At 66.5% G+C, this 17,944-nt stretch overlaps 2 protein-coding genes across 3 annotated transcripts; both read left to right on the plus strand.

The window, feature by feature from the left end:
• Positions 1 to 283: 283 nt before the first annotated feature.
• SNRNP70 (small nuclear ribonucleoprotein U1 subunit 70) lies at positions 284 to 10,581 on the plus strand. Of its 2 annotated transcripts, none has more exons than XM_037888706.2 (10): positions 284 to 440; positions 1,527 to 1,683; positions 1,842 to 1,904; positions 2,460 to 2,514; positions 2,695 to 2,759; positions 2,872 to 2,934; positions 3,710 to 3,791; positions 7,299 to 7,400; positions 9,269 to 9,356; positions 9,707 to 10,581. In XM_037888706.2, exons 2-10 carry the CDS (start codon positions 1,537 to 1,539, stop codon positions 10,368 to 10,370), a joined length of 1,329 nt encoding a protein of 442 aa, XP_037744634.1. In that variant the 5' UTR covers positions 284 to 440; positions 1,527 to 1,536; the 3' UTR covers positions 10,371 to 10,581. The 2 variants fall into 2 exon arrangements, with proteins under 2 accessions (XP_037744634.1, XP_037744633.1); XM_037888705.1 differs by having other exon boundaries at positions 286 to 440; positions 1,524 to 1,683.
• A 1,009-nt stretch (positions 10,582 to 11,590) lies between these two features.
• Positions 11,591 to 16,966, plus strand: LIN7B (lin-7 homolog B, crumbs cell polarity complex component). The gene is made up of 6 exons (XM_037888704.2): positions 11,591 to 11,693; positions 13,313 to 13,431; positions 13,977 to 14,048; positions 14,462 to 14,671; positions 15,085 to 15,248; positions 15,895 to 16,966. The coding sequence occupies exons 1-6, from the start codon at positions 11,654 to 11,656 to the stop codon at positions 15,914 to 15,916; spliced, it is 627 nt and encodes a 208-aa protein (XP_037744632.1). The 5' UTR covers positions 11,591 to 11,653; the 3' UTR covers positions 15,917 to 16,966.
• Positions 16,967 to 17,944: the final 978 nt, after the last annotated feature.

A 17,944-nucleotide genomic window follows, 5' to 3' on the forward strand; every position in this document is an offset into this window, starting at 1 on the left:
GTTGCTAGGGGGCAGGTCGGGGGTCATGGGCCCGGTTGCTAGGGGGCAGGTCGGGGGTCATGGGCCCGGTTGCTAGGGGGCAGGTCAGGGGTCATGGGCCCGGTTGCCATGGCGCAGGTCGGGGGTCATAGGCCTGGTTGCTAGGGGGCAGGTCGGGGGTCATGGGCCCGGTTGCCATGGCGCAGGTCGGGGGTCACCACCATGGAGCCAGTAGCGCCCCCGGCGGCGAGTATTAAGGTCTGCCCCTGCCCCGCGCTCGGGCACTACTTTTCCTGCCGGCGGCGGAGGAATCATTCGGCCTCGTTTCTCTTTCTGCCGCCTCGAGCGAGTCCCGGCGGCGCCTGGATCCGGACGCGGTGACGCGGCTGCGCATGCGCAGAGCGGTCAGGGAGCAGGCCCCGAGCAGGCGGCAGCGGGAGGAACCGAGCGCGGCGCGGCCGGTGAGAGACGATGGGGGGGCGAGAGGGGATGGGGGGGCCACAGGGGCGCGGGGGGGCCAGCCTGCGGGGGGGCGGGGGGCCCTGGGGGTTCAGCGGGGGGGGGGAGGGGAGGTGACGGCTGTGGCGGGGGGGGCGAGAGGGGATGGGGGGGTCACAGGGGCCCGGGGGGGCCAGCCTGCGGGGGCTCTGGGGGTTCAGCAGTGGGGGGAGGTGACGGCTGTGGCGGGGGGGCGAGTGGGGATGGGGGGGTCCGGGTTGCATTGGGGGGAGCCAGGCAGTGGTGGGAGCTGGGCACGAGGGGTCCATGGCAGCCCCAGGGGATGGCGGGGGAGGGGTCAGGAAGTGACTGGTTGGGGGGAGTAGCGGGGAGCTTTGGGGGAGGGGCTAGCAGGCGGTGGGGCTGGGGACAGTGGGGCTGGGGTTGGCGGCAGTCTAGAGTCAATGGCCATGGGGCTTGAGCGCTGAGCAGTGGTGGGCTTGGGTGGGGAAGGGCTGAGGGGGTGAGTGGGGGGGCTGAGGGGAGTGAGGCAGCTGGGGACGAGGGTCACGGGTTGGGGGGGTCAGCAGTAGGCTCTAGGTGAAGAGGGGGCATGTGTGTGGGCTGTGGGAGGTCCAGGGGGAGCAGTGGAGACGGTGGGTGAGTGGGGGAAGTTAACTGGGGGGAGCAGGAATTGAAGGGTGGGTTGGGGTGGGGTGCGGGGTTCAGGAAGGAGAGTGGGATTGGGGTGAGGGGGGAGCAACGGGCAGGATGTGGGGGATGTGAGGGGAGGAGGAGTCCTGCGTGTCGTGCAGGGCCCAGAAGTAATGGTAGGGGATGGACCAGGGGCGTGATGGGGCCGGGGGTCTGAGGAACCCTCTGGTGGGGGGAGCAGCAGAAGAACATGGGTTGCCCAGGAACTGGCTGCTTCCATGGAGGAGATGAGGTGGGGGGCGCTGCTGGGAAGTAGAACCGCACAAAAAGAGGAGGGAGGGGCTTAGCTGGCCCCTAAGTTGGCCGAGTTTGGGGGGCGGGACCCCACAAACTTTGGGGGGAGGGGATGTGCTAGTTGTGGAATCTAATGATCTGGCATCTCCTCCCTTCAGCAGATTTCCCAAGATGACGCAGTTCCTGCCCCCCAACCTGCTGGCACTCTTTGCCCCCCGAGACCCCATCCCCTACCTGCCTCCTCTGGAGAAGCTGCCTCATGAGAAACACCACAACCAGCCCTACTGCGGCATCGCGCCATACATCCGGGAGTTCGAGGTGAGCTCGGCCTCCCCAGCAGGGCAGCGCTGACGGGGGGGAGCTGCTTGCCTCATCACCTCTTTTCTCTGCTCCAAAGCCGCCAGGCTCCCCCCCTTTCCCCCATCTCTGTGCCACCCGCTTGATGCCCTGCTAACACATTTCTCTCCCCTGCCCAGGACCCACGCGATGCCCCTCCACCCACCCGTGCCGAGACCCGCGAGGAGCGCATGGAGCGGAAGGTACGGCTCTCTGCCAGCATGGGGGTCAGCCCACCCTTCCTGAGATATAGCCAACCTGGGCGAGAGGGTGGGGCATTTGTCTGCGTGTGCCCCCAAGATGTCCAGCTCCGGACTGTGCGGTGAAGGGGTGAGCTGGGGAGGCACTCTGCTGCCAGAGTCTCTTCTCTGCTCCCTTGGGTATCCCTTCTCCCATATAGTCTGGTGGTTGAATCATGGGGCTGGGAGCTAGGACTCTTGGGTTCTCTCCCCGGCTCTGGGAGGGGAGTGGGGTAGGAGGAGTTGGCAGCCAGGACTCCTGGGTTCTCTCCCAGGTAATTCTGTCACTAACTTCCTGTGTGAACTTTGGTGGGGGTACCTGGGTGTCCCCGTCTGTGAATTGGGGGTAATAGCCCTGTGGAAGGCGGTGAGGACGAAGCCATGAGTGCAGCAACACTTTGAGAGCCTCGGGGGTGGTAATGACTAAGAGCCCCCCTCGAATCCTGTCCTGGGGTCCCTCTCTGGAGAGTCACTGCCAGGAGTCCAGAGCCTGTCACCCCTTCCCTTTCCTTCCCACAGAGACGAGAGAAGATTGAGCGGAGGCAGCAGGAGGTAGAGAACGAGCTGAAGATGTGTGAGTGTCGGGGGGGGGGGCTCCCATCACTGTGGGGGGCGGGGGGAGGTTGATCTAACGCCCACCTGCTGGGAACGTCCCTCCTGGGTGACTTGGCGTCTGGGGGCGGGGGTGAACGTGGGCTGGGGGCATCAGCCGTTGCTGTTTCTGCGTGCCTAGCCCTGTTTTCTCCCCATCCAGGGGATCCACACAACGACCCCAATGCCCAGGGAGATGCCTTCAAAACCCTCTTTGTGGCTAGAGTGGTAAGTTCCCTCCCGCTGTCTGGGAGCCGCTTCCTGGGGCACCCGCTTCTCCCCCCCACCCGCACCTGGACGCAGGAGCAGCTGTCTCACCAGCCTGTCCTCTACCCCACAGAACTACGACACAACAGAATCCAAGCTCAGAAGAGAGTTCGAGGTCTATGGCCCCATCAAACGGGTAAGAGGCTGCTCTGGGGGACAAAGAGGGCCACGCTGTTCCCAGGGCGGGTGATTCACCTGGGGAAGTGTTGGGGTCTCCATCCCCTGCGAGCTCCCAGCCCGGAGGAATGCTGGGGTAGCGGTCGGGCTTGGGGGCAGAGGGGGGTCCCTTCTGACCTGGGAGTCTGCAAATCCCCACGTTTGTTCCCTTCCTTCCTGGGCCGTGCCTGCATAGCCTCGGCGGGCTCCTAACTGCTGGCAGCTCTGCAGCGAGACCATGGCCATAAGGAACTCTCATGCTTAGGGGGCTTCAGCCAGGCATCTGCAGGGGTCAGGTGGGGATCCCCTCCCAGGCACAACTGGCCAGATGTGGGCCGGGTTTTCCCTTCCTGTGAAGGATCGACTGCAGCTGGAGAGGTGAACCGCTGCTCTGAGGAGGTCCCCAATCCCCTTGCTGCCTGGCTGGTGGGGCTTGTTCATATGCTCAGGTGTAACTGATCCCCGGGTTTAGGCTCAGGAAGTTCCCCCCCAGGTCTGCTTGGCAGAGCCCTTGAGGGGTTTCACACGGGTGAAGGGTGTTCCTGACTCTCCCCATCCTAGTGGTGCCCTGTTGGGACCCAGCTACCCCCAATTGGTGCCTGAGTGCCCCCTGCTGGTCTGCAGGGAGTTAACCAACACAACAAAAGGTGCTATGGGGCAGTGGCTTGTGTCAAACTGAAGCCAGGGCTAAGCGGTGGGGGTGTGGGTGTGGGGGGGGCGTGTCTGGGTCATTAACCTGCCGCCCGCCCCCCCAGATCTACATGGTGTACAGCAAGCGTTCCGGAAAGCCGCGCGGCTACGCCTTCATAGAGTATGAACACGAGCGAGACATGCACTGTAAGTACCGCCCGGGTCTGGGCCTCTTTGCCTCTCCCTAAAGCGCATGTGTTACATCTCAATGCCATCCCGTTCCCGGCCCTCGAGCTCCCGGAGGTAAGTAACGGAGCACAGGGCCGGCGCGGGGCCAGTGCAAACCCAGGTTCCATTACTCTGCTCCCTGGGGGGCAAGTGCGGCCATGGGGGGCGCCCCCTCCCCCCCCATGGAGCTCGACATGAATGACGGAGGCGGGGCTGGGGGCTGGCCATCAGAGGGTTAATGCTGAGATGACCCCCACGGGGGGGGTTCCCCTCCCTCCCTGCCTCCCATAACTGCAGATTAATGTAATCGGGGTGCCGCTGGCCATGGCGTGTGAGTGAGAGGGTGCGTGTGCTCCGACGGGCAGTGCTTACGCTCAGCGCTGTGTCCCCCCCCACTCCGAACCACTGAGCTTCACGAGCCGCCCCCACCCCAGGGCTGAGCCCAGAAGCGGCGAAGCTGGGGGAGCGGCCCGGCTCGAGCGTGTGGGGGGGGCAGGTGTGTCTTGGCTCTAGTGACTGTTGTGAACGATGCTGTCGGGAGGAGGGGTGTATTAATTCTGTGTTCTTATTGTCACTGCAGCCACCTTTCTGATGGCTATTGCCACTGCTGGCTTGCAGCTGATGCTAATGCTCCCCCCATACAACACCTCAGTGTATGGTTGGTATAAGGGTTTGTATGTTGGTAAGAATTCACAGCACCCCTACACCTATACACGAGCCAGGCCACCGCAGCGGTAGGCACCTAGCGTGGTCAGAGCAGCTCCCGGTGGGGGTGGGGACCGGAGAAGCTTGCTCTCTCGTCCGGCTTCCGCTCTCTTGCCGGGCGGAGACTGGACGGGGGTGGCACAGCCTCCGAATTCCCGCCGGAGGTAGCTAGGGGAGGGCAGGCCAGACATCCCCCTGTCTAGGTTGCTTCCCCACAGCTGATAAAGCAGGACTCGAATATGTCCCAGGGCTGGGTTTTGGTCCCGCCCGCTCATCAGTGCCGGCACTGTTGAGGGGGAGCTTGCAGCACTGGCTGCGTCTGTCCGACTCTTAATCCCCCAAAGAAACCGCAACCCAGGCAAATCCTAATTCCCTCCCAGTCAGTCCATCGTGGCTCCGCCTCTCCAGCCAGGGGTGCTCTCTGCTGGAAACCTCGAGCTACCCCATCTCCCTTCGGGCATCTCGCTGCCCAGGCCGGGGTGGTCTGTGCCGTGCCATGCTCTGAGCTTTCAGTCGTGTCTGAGCAGGGAGGGGAATATTCGAGTCCTGCCTTTAGCCTTTCCCACCAGGCTGGCGAGGTGAGGTAGAATAGCTCCTCTGGCTGCCCCCGGTGCAGCCAGCCCCTCCGTGGCCCACGCGTGGGGCTCGGTTGGGGCGTCAGTCTCGGCTGAGCCTCGGACCGGTGCCCCGCGGCTCGAGGGACTGACACGCAGGCAGCCGGTACACAGCGACACTAGCCCAGGGCAGCGTTAGTCACATCACACTGCCGGCTTCTCAACCGCGTTGCTTGCTCCCGGGCCTGGAGCCTGCCCGCCCCGTAGAACCACCTGTGGGCTCTGAACCGGGCTGGGCTTGGGGAACCCACCCTGCCACGCAGGCCACTGGCTTCCAGAGGCGGCGTCGAGGGCACTAAACCCAGCCCGGCTCCAGCCCCTCTTGAGCCCTCCGCAGCAGACCATGTAAGGGGATGGGTCTGCCCCCGTTTGTGTAGGACCTACAATATCTCCCTGCGTGAGCCCTGAAGTCCTGTCCCCAGCAGCCGCGCTGCCGACCTCTGGACCGGGGGGAGGGTGCAGGGCTAGGCTGAACTTTGGTCCCGGTTGGCCGGCGACCAGAAGGTCGGGGCTCTGTGATGGGTGGTGTCAAGGGAACAGAGCCCTGCTGATCTCAGGGATCGAGAGTCCCTTTGAGCCCTGGCCCAGGAGCAGTCAGCCCCGGGGCGCTCCCTGATGGGGGTCAGCAGTTAGGGGGAGAGGTTCTGTCTAGGGTGGCTTGGTAGAAAGGTGATGATAAGGTTGGTCTCAGGTTAGCCACGGCCTCTCCTGGCCGGGACCAGCATCACGGACGGGCTTGGCCCCGGGATGGAACCGGGACCCCAGCCCACTCAGGAGCACTGGGCAAGTGAGCAACATCTAGGCCCCGTTCTAGCCAGGGCAGCGCAGGATCTCCCTCTCCCCTGGGGGGTATGCTCTGTTGGCATCGGGGAGCTCTCGGGGGGCCGGGTTTCCCCACAAGTACCTTGGATGGAGGTGGTCTGGGGGGCCCGAACCCGTGGCTGTGGTGCTCTGCCCTGCCCCCTCGGGGTTCTGGCTGAGCGGACAGCTGTGTCCCCTCATGACCAGCCACCTGGCAACGAGGGGGCAGGGGAGGAATCCTGCCCCGGGCCCCCAGCCTGGCGGCAGGCCAGGCAGGGGCTCCAGCTGAGCTATTGTGGGGCTGGTAAGTGTCCCCTCAATGCCGTAGTGCCCCAGCTCCTGCGGGGGGCAGGAGGGTGGGCGGGGCCAGGGGGACCGTACCTCCCGTGGGGGGTGCACCCACGCCGCTGCCAAGACAGGTAAGGCAGCGAGGTGTCGCTTGGCAGCCACGCCACCCCCCCCAAATGCCAGTGCCCCGACCGGGGGCACGGGGGCGGAGCCCGGCCTCTCGCGCCCACGCTAGCAGCCTGATGCGTTGAGTTGAGGCGCTAAGTTGAAATGTTTTGTAAGTAGTTTCTCCAGGTAAACGCTTTTATTTCCTTCTCGTGAGCGGTGCCCGTCTAGCGCCCCCTCCTCCCCCCCCGTTGCCTCGGTGCTATCTGTAGCCGCCACGTAGGGATCTGTACTCTGTTCCTCTGGTGACGACAGGTGGGGGGGGCGGCAGGGGCGTGACTGGCGGGGGGCGGCGGGGGGCGTGCCAGCCGGGTGCCAGACTGTAAACCTTTGCGCGTCCCACCCCTGGTTGTACACAGATTCCTCTCCCTCCTTCCTGTAGGTGTAATACCTCCTGCTTTGGGGGGGATGCATGGCGGATTCGGGGTTAGCTGGCTGGCTGGGGCGGGGGGAGGGGGCAGCAGCGGTGGGCGGTGTACCCCCATCTCATAGGGGTTTACCCCCCACGGGGCTGCCCGGGTCTCACGCAGCAAGCGTGGCATCGGGCAAACGCAGGTATTTGACTTGTCGGTAACGTTCCTTTCCTTGCAGCTCTGGGGGGGCGAGGGGCTGCTCCATTCAACCCAGCAGCCGTGGCTTGTGGGTCTCCGGCCTCAGTGGGGTCGGGACGTCCTGTGCTCTGGTGTGGACCCAGCTGCTGAAGTCTAGGCAGCATGGAGGGGGCGGGAACCTCGGGGCAAGCTACCCCACGGCAGGGCGGGGCAGCCCCTCGGCCGGCTCTGGGGAGCCATGGGGCAGGTGGGGGGAGCTGTGTGTGTCCGGTGGGGGGGCGGGCGGGCTTGTGTGTGAGCTCCGTATCTAACAGCGGCGCGCCCCCCTCCCCCGCCTTTCTGGACACCCCAATCTGTTACAGCGGCATACAAGCACGCAGACGGCAAGAAAATTGACGGCAGGAGGGTGCTGGTGGACGTGGAGAGAGGCCGGACAGTCAAGGGTTGGCGCCCCCGCAGGCTGGGTGAGTAAGGACCCTCCCCCCCCCCGCCCTGCACCTCACTTCCTGCGCCCGCCCCGCCAGAAGGCAGAGAGGGGAGAGCGACCCCACGTCAGGCCTGCGGCGCCCTGGCATAACCTGGAGGGAATCTGGCACGTCCCTCAGCGCCCCCTGCCGGGAGCTCCCCATCCAGCCCGTGACAGGTTCCTCAGGGTGCAGCCTGGAACTGGGGTACCGCTGAGCCCTCTGTCTTTCTAGCCTGGGATCCCTCTCCCACTGTGCTGCTGTGACAAGCTGCAAACCCCTCCGGGTCCTGCACTCACACAGCCACCCGCTGGCAGGGACACACCCAGCTGAGTTACAGGGATGCTGCTTCCAGCCCATTCCCCCCAGCTCCCCAGCCTAGGACCCCAGAGCCTTGCCCTGGTCAGAAGTCTGACCAGTGTAAGTATCTTACCCAGTCCACCCGTCCCCCAGGGTGGAGAGGACGTGCCCCAGCTTTTATGTACTGAGCGGATTCCCCTGTGCACTTCGAGCCCAGCGCACCGTTCTACGTAAAATATAAAACCGATCTATTAACTACAGAAAGAGATTTTAAGTGATTATAAGTAAGGCTGCAGGTCTTTCACGGAAGTCATGGATTCTGGGACCTCCGTGACTTCTGCAGCAGCTGATGCGGCCCCAGACAGCTGGTCCTGGGCGCTGCCCTGGAGCAGTGGTCTGGGAGCAGCAGCGGTGCCCTGGGCCGCACACCCCCCCCTTCTCCCCCCAATCTGAGTTCCATAAACTAGACAGGATTTGAGTCGAGCAGTATCTCACCCTGATGGTAGATTTCCTTAGTATGTGAGCTGGATTCTCCTTTCCAGCCTGGGATCACCTCCCCCCTTCAAAGTCTTTGTTGTCCAGATGTTCTTCCAGGTGTTGAGGTGTGAGCAGGACCAGATTAACTCTCCTGTGGGCCTCCTGTAGGCCCAGGGCTATTAGATTTTGTGGGGCCCCTGGGGGTTTGGAGTAGGCTCAGAACTGGGGCAGGGGATTGGGGTGCAGGCTTCTGGTTGGCGGCGCAGCAGGGCTAAGGCAGGATCCCTTCCTGCCCTGGCTCTGTGCTGCTCTGCTCCCCAAGGTGGCTGGCATGTCCAGCCCATGTCTGGCCAATGGGAGCTGCAGAGCTGGGGGTAGGGGCAGCCTGCAGAGATTCCCTGAATGCCCCTCATCTAGGGACACATCAGCGAGCTGGTGCTGACAGCTCCAGGCCCAAGGGGGGCACCGAGGCTCGGGGACTAGTGTCCGGCCTGCAGTGCGGGGACTTGCCGGGCTGGATGAAAAGAAGCAGCGGACTCGCGGGGCCCTCCGAGGCCCTGGGCTGCAGCCCCTAAAGCCCCTGCATGAATCCGGCCCGGGGAGTGAGGACAAATGATGATGTCCCTTCCCCTCTGTTATAGGTTCCTCCAGCTTTCTGGAAAGATGTTTTACTATGACATGAGTCAAGCAGCCTCCTTTTTGTCCTGTCCCGTGACAGTCCTACACAGATCCTGTGACAGTCCTTAGTAGTGCGGATTCCCCTTCACGGGCCGTCCACGCTGTCGCACCTGAATGGCTGGTTGTGGGTGTTCCCAACCTCACAACCTATTTCAGTAACACACACCAAGCCAACTTCGTAACTTCCCATCCAGCGACAGCCCCTACACTCCAGCGGGATCTTAATGTTCAGCAGAGCGAGACTTTGAACCCGATACCTCACCAGGCAGATGGTGTACACAACTGAGCATAAGTACGGGGCAGTGCTGCATATGGGGGTGTCAGCGTACTGGTTTGAGGCCTACAGGTCCCCCCCAGTGGCGGGAAGCCAGGGCGGCTGTTGAGTTGGCTGAAGAGCTTCGCTTTCTTTGTAGGTGGTGGCCTGGGGGGCACCCGGAGGGGCGGTGCAGACGTCAACATCAGGCACTCCGGCCGAGACGACACCTCCAGATATGACGAGCGGTGAGTGGGGGGCAGCCTGTGCCCCGGGGGACCTCAGCCAGACCCCCTGCCAAGGAGGAGGAGAGGAGAGTTTGCAGCACTCCCCTGCTGGCTATAGGGAGTTGGGGGAAGGGGCGGGGGTGGCCCAGTTGCGTTATGGGAGTGTGGAGGGCTGTGGGTCTCTGCAGTGCCCCCTGCTGGCTATAGGGTGCTAGAGGAGTGTGTGGCCCGGTGCATTGTGGGAGGGCTGTGGGTATGTCCGCTGGCCGGAGGGGCCAGCCCTGGCCCTGCGGAGTTGGGGTGCCCGGATGGCCCAGGGGCCGGGTGCGCTGGGCCAGCCGTGTGACGCCCGGGGCCCCCTCTCCCCACAGGGACCGGGAGCGGGAGCGTGACCGGCGGGACCGGAGCCGGGAGCGGGACAAGGAGCGGGAGCGCCGGCGCAGCCGGTCCAGGGAGCGCCGGCGCCGCACCCGCAGCCGGGAGAAGGAGGAGCGGAAGCGGAGCCGGGAGCGCAGCAAGGACAAGGACAAGGAGCGGGAGCGGAAGCGGCACAGCCGCAGCCGGGAGCGCAAGCGGGACCGGGACCGGGAGCGCGACAAGAAGGAGGAGCTGCCCGAGGGGGGGGACGCCCAGGCCGAGGAGGTGGCGCTGGGCGAGCTGGGCATGGACAGGCTGGAGCTGAAGCTGGAGGGCGAGGACAAGGGCAGGGAGAGGGACAGGGACAGGGAGCGGGACAAGGAGCGGGAGCGGGACCGCCGGCGCAGCCACCGGGACCGCGACAAGGACAGGGACAGGGAGAGGGACAGGGAGCGCCGGCGGGAGCGCGACCGGGACCGGGAGCACAAGCGGGAGCGGGGCGAGCGGGGCGAGCGCGGGGCCGAGAAGCGGGACGAACGGGCCGGCCAGGACAACGGCATGGCCGAGCCGCTGGAGGAGACCAGCCAGGACATGTTCCTGGACCAGGAGTCCATGCAGTCCGGAGACGGCTACATGTCCACGGAGAACGGGTACCTGCTGGAGCCGCCCCTGGAGTGAGGGGGCTCCCCTGCCCCCCAGGCGGGGGGCCAGCCCCCAGGCCGGTCTGGCCACTTCCCTTTTTTTTTTTTTTTTAAGGTGGGTAAGTTTCTGTCTCCCCAGTTTCTGTAGCGTGACCCCCTCCTCCCCCCAAAAATTCCACACGTCTGTATAAAGCCCCACGTGGCTGCATCTGCTTTTGTTTAACCACAATAAAGGGGTTTTAATGGTTCTGCCGTGAGGTGCTGTCATTGAAGGGGGGGCTGGGCTGGGAATGGCCAGAGCAGTGGGCCCTAGTACCCGGGGGTCAGTCCTGCGGCTGGGCGGGCCCCCCCCCTCCCCCTGGCCCCACACTTTGCCCTCAAGGAGCAGCCTCGAATTGTTGCCCCCAGAACTGGGTCCAGGTCCAAATAGCCTCTAGCCCGGCTCAGGATCCCCCCGTCAGGCTTTGTCCAGGGTCCCTGCCTCCCAGGAGCGCCCCCCCCCCCCCCCCCGGGTGTTATGCTCCAAGGGGGCCTGAGCCGCCCACACCCCTCGCCTGTGACTGACCCAGGCGCGGGTGGGGCCATTTTTCCGGCTGGGCCACTGCTGACTAGCCAGGCCCCTTGCCTCTCTTTGCCCCCTAGATCAGGATCTCCTCCCCCGCCCCCCCCATGCCAGGGCTCCCTGGGGTGTCGTCGTCCCCCCCTTGCTGCTCAAGCGAGTCGGGGTCTGAGCCGGGCCCCAGGTGCGGCTGGGGAGGGTGCTGCTGATCTCGCTCCAAGAAATCCCCCCCCCCCCCGCCCCGCAGTGGGGTTGGCCTGCGGGACTCCCCGCCACTGGCCATGAAGGCCCCGAGCACCGGGGGGTGGGGGGGGTTTGACCCCAGAGCTGGCTTAGAGGCAGTGGGACCATGAGGGTGCTGCAGGACACCCCCCCCCCCCGCAGCCTGGGGTGGGGGGAGGGGCTTTGCTCCTGCCCCTCTTTCCCCTGCCCCACCCGCTCTCAATGTCTGTGTGTGCGGGGGGGGGGGGGGGGCGTGAATGAGCTGGGCTGTGAAGGGGGGGCGGGGGGAGGCGGCGGGGGGGCGAGAGCGCAGGGGCAGGGCCGGGGGGGCGGCCGGGCTCTGACAGCCGTGAACACACGCGGGGGGGGGGGGGTGCGAGTGCACGGGCGTCGTGCACCCGCCCGCAGCTCCGGGCACGCGCGTGTAAACACGCGCCCGGCCCCACGTGCGCGCAGGCACATCCCCCCCCCGCCGTTTCCCCCCCTAGGCCCCCCATCGCCCCCCCCCCCGCAACGTGGGGCGGGGCCGGTGCGTGAAGATGGCAGCGCTGAGCAGCGAGCCGCTGGGGCTGGAGCGGGGTAAGGGGGCAGGTGCAAGGGGGCCGGGACAGGTGGGGCTGCAGTGGGAAAAGGGGGGGCGGGGCAGGTGGCGGGTGTAGCGGGGCCGGGTGGGGGGCAGGTGGTGGCTGATGCATCTGGGGTGTGGGGTGATATGGGGGTCAGGGCAGCAGTTAGCTATGGGGGGCAGAGCACATGGTGGCTGGGGGTCAGGGCAGGTGTTAGCTGGGGGGGTGATGGGGGGTCAGGGCAAGAGTGAGCTGGGGGGGGTGATATGGGGGGGTCAGGTGGTAGCTGGGGTCAGGGCAGGTGTTAGCTGTGGGGGGTGGTGGGGGGTCAGGCAGGTGGTGGCTGGGGGTCAGGGCAGGAGTGTGATGGGGGGTGATGGAGGTCAGGGCAGGTGGGGGGTGATGGGGGTCAGGGCAGGAGTTAGCTGTGGGGCGTGGTGGGGGGGTCAGGCAGGTGGTGGCTGGGGGTCAGGGCAGAAGTGTGATGGGAGGTGATGGGGTCAGGGGGGCAGGTGTTAGCTGTGGGGCGTGGTGGGGGGTCAGGCAGGTGGTGGCTGGGGGGCAGGGCAGGAGTGTGATGGGGGGTGATGGAGGTCAGGGCAGGTGGGGGGTGATGGGGGTCAGGGTAGGAGTTAGCTGTGGGGCGTGGTGGGGGGTCAGGCAGGTGGTGGCTGGGGGGCAGGGCAGGAGTGTGATGGGGGGTGATGGGAGGTGATGGGGTCAGGGCAGGAGTTAGCTGTGGGGCGTCGTGGGGGGTCAGACAGGTGGTGGCTGGGGGTCAGGGCAGGAGTGTGATGCAGGTGATGGGAGGTCAGGGCAGGTGGGGGGCGATGGGGGGTCAGGGCAGGTGGGGGTGATGGGGTCAGGGCAGGAGTGTGATGCGGGCGATGGGAGGTCAGGGCAGGTGGGGGGCGATGGGGGGTCAGGGCAGGAGTGTGATGCGGGCGATGGGAGGTCAGGGCAGGTGGGGGGTGATGGGGGTCAGGGCAGGAGTGTGATGCGGGTGATGGGAGGTCAGGGCAGGTGGTGGCTGGGGGGCAGGGCAGGAGTGTGATGGGGGGTGATGGAGGTCAGGGCAAGAGTGAGCTGGGGGGGTGATATGGGGGGGTCAGGTGGTAGCTGGGGTCAGGGCAGGTGTTAGCTGTGGGGGGTGGTGGGGGGTCAGGCAGGTGGTGGCTGGGGCCAGGGCAGGAGTGTGATGGGGGGTGATGGAGGTCAGGGCAGGTGGGGGGTGATGGAGGTCAGGGCAGGAGTTAGCTGTGGGGCGTGGTGGGGGGTCAGGCAGGTGGTGGCTGGGGGTCAGGGCAGGAGTGTGATGGGAGGTCAGGGCAGGTGGTGGCTGGGGGGCAGGGCAGGAGTGTGATGGGGGGTGATGGAGGTCAGGGCAGGTGGGGGGTGATGGGGGTCAGGGCAGGAGTGTGATGCGGGTGATGGGAGGTCAGGGCAGGTGGGGGGCGATGGGGGTCAGGGCAGGAGTTAGCTGTGGGGGGTGATGTGGGGGGGTCAGGGCAGGTGGTGGTTGTGGGGGCAGGGCAGGTGTTCGATGTGGGGGGGCGATGTGGGGCAGCAGCAGGCAGCGAGTTCTGGGGGGTTCTCCCTGTCCCCCCGTGTGACCCCCCCATCCTGTGGCAGACGTGGCGCGCGCCGTCGAGCTCCTGGAGCGGTTGCAGCGAAGTGGGGAGCTGCCCCCCCACAAGCTGCAGGCTTTGCAGCGGGTTCTGCAGAGCAAGTTCTGCTCGGCCATCCGCGAGGTGAGACCCCCCCGGGACCCCGAGACCCCTCTGGGCCCACAAGCACCCGCACAAGCAGCCCCACATCCACCCCTGCACCCCCACATCCACCCCTGCACCTGAAACCCCCGTACTGCTTGCACCCCTTGTTCATTCTCTTCACCCCCAGACCCCCACGATCCTCCAGGCCACCTCAAACATCTCTGGGACCCCCCCTGCTCTGCACCCCCAGTCCCCCTCCCCCTCTAAGAGGGTCCCGCAGTTCAAGATCTGCTTGGCCCTCTGGGAGACAAGACCCGCCCGAGCCCCATTCCCGGTCACCCCCCAGGGGGTTGCACCCCCCACCACGCCCACCCCGACCCCCTGGGGATCCCTGGCAATGACCCTCCGTGTTCCTGCAGGGGCCTTGTCTCCTGCTGGGACCCCCCAAGCCCTGAATCACCTGAGAGCCCAGTGCCCTGGCTGCACCCCCATTGCCCCCGCCCCCATCTCCCCCAACCCGGCGATCGCCCGGACTCCTGGCTTCTCCCCGAGACCTCGCCTTCTCCCCCGGTCTCCTCCCCCAGGTCTATGAGCAGCTCTATGACACGCTGGAGATCGCGGGCAGCGCCGAGATCCGGGCCCACGCCACGGCCAAGGTACGACCCCCCCCAGGGAACCCCCAACCCCCGAGAGCCGGGCCTGGGTACCGCCCCCCCCCCCGGACCCCCTATCCCCTGAGATCTGGGCCTAGGTACGGCCCCGCCTGGGTACCCCCCACCCACGAGAGCTGGGCCTGGGTACCCTCCCCCAGGAACTCCCAACCCCCGAGAGCCGGGCCTGGGTACTGTCCCCCCCGGGAAGCCCCCACCCCAGAGATCTGGGCCTGGGTATGCCCCCCCACCCACGAGAGCCGGGCCTGGGCACCACCCCCCCCAGGACCTCCCCACCCCTGAGAGCCAGGCCTGGGTACTGCGCTCCCCCCCGGGGACTCCCCCACCCATGAGAGCCAGGCCTAGGCACTGCCCCCCTTGGGTGCCCCCCCCCGAGCGCCCTGCGTCTGTGCCCCCAGGCCACGGTGGCGGCGTTCGCGGCGAGCGAGGGTCACGCCCACCCCCGGGTGGTGGAGCTGCCCAAGACGGAGGAGGGGCTTGGCTTTAACATCATGGGGGGCAAGGAGCAGAACTCCCCCATCTACATCTCCCGCGTCATCCCCGGGGGCGTCGCCGACCGGCACGGGGGGCTCAAGCGGGGGGACCAGCTGCTGTCCGTCAACGGCGTGGTGAGCAGGGGGGACTGTGGGGGGTGGCAGGGGGAGGGGACCGGGAGGGGACATGTGGGGAGCCATGGGGGGGTGATGGGGGACCAGCATGGGGGGGCACTGGGAGGGGACATGGAGGGTTGATGGGGGGCACTGGCATGGGGGGGCATCGGGAGGGGACATAGGGAGTGTGGGGGTGCACGGGAGGGGACACGGGGGGGCACAGGGGGTCTGGCGTGGGGAGGACACAAGGAGGGGACGGGGGGCTGGCATGGGGGGCACCGGGAGGGGACATGGGGAGCGGTGCAGGAGGGCTGGTGGGGCGGCGTGGGAGGGGACATGGGGGTGATGGGGGGCTGAGCGTGCGGGGACACGGAGGCGGCCGCGGGCCGGGGGGCCGTGCCCTGACCCCCGTGTGTCCGTGTGGGGGGCAGAGCGTGGAGGGGGAGCAGCACGAGAAGGCCGTGGAGCTGCTGAAGGCGGCGCAGGGGACGGTGAAGCTGGTCGTTCGCTACACGCCCAAGGTGCTGGAGGAGATGGAGGCCCGGTTCGAGAAGATGCGCACGGCCCGCCGGCGCCAGCAGCACCCCAGCTACTCGTAAGGCCCCCCCGCGCCCCCCCAGTGCCCCCCACAGCCCCCAGAACGCCCTGCGCCCCCCAGTGTCCCCTGTGCCCCCAGTGTCTCCCCGCAGCCCCCAGAACGCCCTGCGCCCCCCCAGTGTCCCCTGTGCCCCCAGTGTCTCCCCAGAACGCCCTGCGCCCCCCAGTGTCCCCTGTGCCCCCCAGTGTCCCCCCACACCCCCCAGAACGCCCTGCACCCCCCAGTGTCCCCTGTGCCCCCCAATGTCTCCCCGCACCCCCCAGAACGCCCCTGCTGGTGCCAACAGCACCCCAGCTACTCGTAAGGGCCCCCCGCGCCCCTTTGTACCCCCAGTGTCCCACATGCCCCCAAACCCTCTGTGCCCCCCGTGTCCCTCCGAGGCCCCTTGTGCCACCCAGTGTCCCCTGTGGCCCCCAAACCCCCTGTGCCCCCCAGAACCTCCCGCCACCACCGGAAGCCACACAGCTACTCGTAAGGGCCGCAGAGCCCCCATCCCCTCCAGAATCCCCCCAAGCACCCCAGCTACTCGTAAGGCCCCCCAACCCCCCAGTGCCACGAGCAGCACCACAAAAAATCCCTCCGTGCCCCCCAGATCTGCTTTGCTTCCCTGGTCTGACGAAAGCCCACTCTGTTCTCTCCCCAGGTCTCTGGAGTCGCGGGGATAGCGCCCGTCTCGTCCCACGCTGGGGAGGCCGGGGGCCCCCAGGCCCGGCCCCCCAAAGATTCCCCCCCCCCCCCAGTTTTCGTGTGTAGCTGGGTCTATTTATCCGGCCCGCGCCGGCCCCGCCGTGAACCATATTTATTCCCTTATTTAAAGCTGACCCCTGTGTGTGAGCTGGGGTGAATCCGCCCGCCAGCCAGGCTCCGGGGAACCACCCCCAAGTTGGCGGGGGGCAGTGAGGGGCATCCTGGCTTAGGGGCAGGGAAGGGGAACGGGAATGCTGGAGAAATTCACTCCCCCGCCCCCAAACCACCCACCTTACAGGATTCTCCTTCACTTCCTGTCCCAAATTCTTGTGCATCTTTGCCCCCGTGCCCCACCCCAGAGGGGCTGCGTTCCAGCCTGTTAGGATGCAGTTCCGTGAGTGGCCACCAGGTGGCGACTTTGCTGCTTGACTGGGGGGGGGCGCGACACTGACACTGGGCTTCATGGTGCGTCGGGTGTTGGTGCCCCTCACTCCCGACCCGCAGCCCCCCGCTAGCCTGGCCCTGGCCTTTCCAAGGTAGGGGGAACAGAGACGGGGGGGCTGGGCTCCCCTCCGCTCCCGCCTCCCAGATGGGCTGGGGGGAGGGGGCGCGGGAAATGATCTTGGGAATCGGGGACACGCCCCTCCCCCAGGAGTGAGTCACCCCCTCAAGTCAGTGTTTCTGGTTTGGCTGCTGGGTCTGCCAGGGAAAGACGGGGGTGAAATTCCCAGAGAGGGAGTCAGAGGGTGGGGCTGGGAGCCAGGACTCCTGGGTTCTCTCCCCAGCTCTGGCAGGGGAGTGGGGTCGAGTGATTAGAGCAGTGGGGGCTGGGAGCCAGGACTCCTGGGTTCTCTCCCCAGCCCTGGGAGGGGAGGGGGGGTCCTAGTGGGTGACTCCCACTCCCCGCCCCTGCTGTCCGTCCCTCCTCCCCCCGTGCCGGGAACGTTCGTGCCCTTTGCCGCGGCTCCTGATTGTGCTGGGGGAAAGGGGGCTCCTGAGCGTGAATAAACCGATGCGAGTGAGTCTGCGAGGTGCGTGTCTGTGTCCTTTGTGCCTCGGCCCCGGCGCTGGGGCTCCCGTCTCAAGGAGGACGGTGGTAAATTGCAGAGGGGCGGAGAAGGATGCGAGGGCTGGAATGCTGGACAGATTTGGGCGGGAAAAGAGGTGGATTGACCCCCACAACCCGATCCGCCGGGGACCTGATCCTGGGGAGACAAGCCGGCTCCCCCACTTGGCGGCATTTCCGGGGCACCGGCTCTGATCCGGCCCCAGGGCTGGGGGACCGGCTGGCTCAGGGGGGCAGGAAGTGGGACATGAGAGTTGGCTGAAAGCCGGGGGGGGGGGGGGGGGTTGCTCCTGAATTCATGGGCTCCCCCTCCCCGCAATGCTCGGATCGATCTGGAGTCCAAGCCTGGCCCTCCCACCACCGCGGTGGCTTGTCCCTGCCTCGCATCCCCGGCCTGGCTTGGCGATGCCTGGAACAGCTGTCACGGATGGACGCAGGTTTGCTCCTGCATTTATAGATGGCTGCTGCGTCCGATGCAGCTCGCAGGCCAGCTGCCGCCTTTGCATCCGCACCGGTGGGGTGGGGGGGGCTGTGTTTTGGCCCGTTGCAGATCTCAGGGTGGCGCGATGGGACCGCATGGTGCCGGTGCGGTCGGTTGCAAGCTCCTCGGGCAATGCATGGCCTTCCCAGCGGGCCGAGTTGCACGTTGGAGCGTTGCATGGATTGCTGCATTTCCCCCCCCCGGGGCTCTCCCGCCCCGGTGAACCGCGACGCCATGGCGCCTGGGTGAACGCGCTGCTCCGCGTTGCCGACAGTTGTCGCGTCTTTCTGGGGCGGGGCAGTTTGCTGCCCTGCCGGCTGGTTCTCTGGGGTGTTTCTGCGGCTTCTTGCATTGCTGCGGGCTGGGGCGAGTCACCGGGTTGCATGCACTGCTGCATGTCTCATGGTGGGTTGCAGCAGTGCATGCAACGTGGAGAAATGAGCACGTTCGGGTGAGGCA

Source organism: Chelonia mydas, unplaced genomic scaffold (genome assembly GCF_015237465.2).
Source record: "Chelonia mydas isolate rCheMyd1 unplaced genomic scaffold, rCheMyd1.pri.v2 scaffold_100_arrow_ctg1, whole genome shotgun sequence".
Taxonomy (NCBI): Eukaryota; Metazoa; Chordata; order Testudines; family Cheloniidae; genus Chelonia; species Chelonia mydas.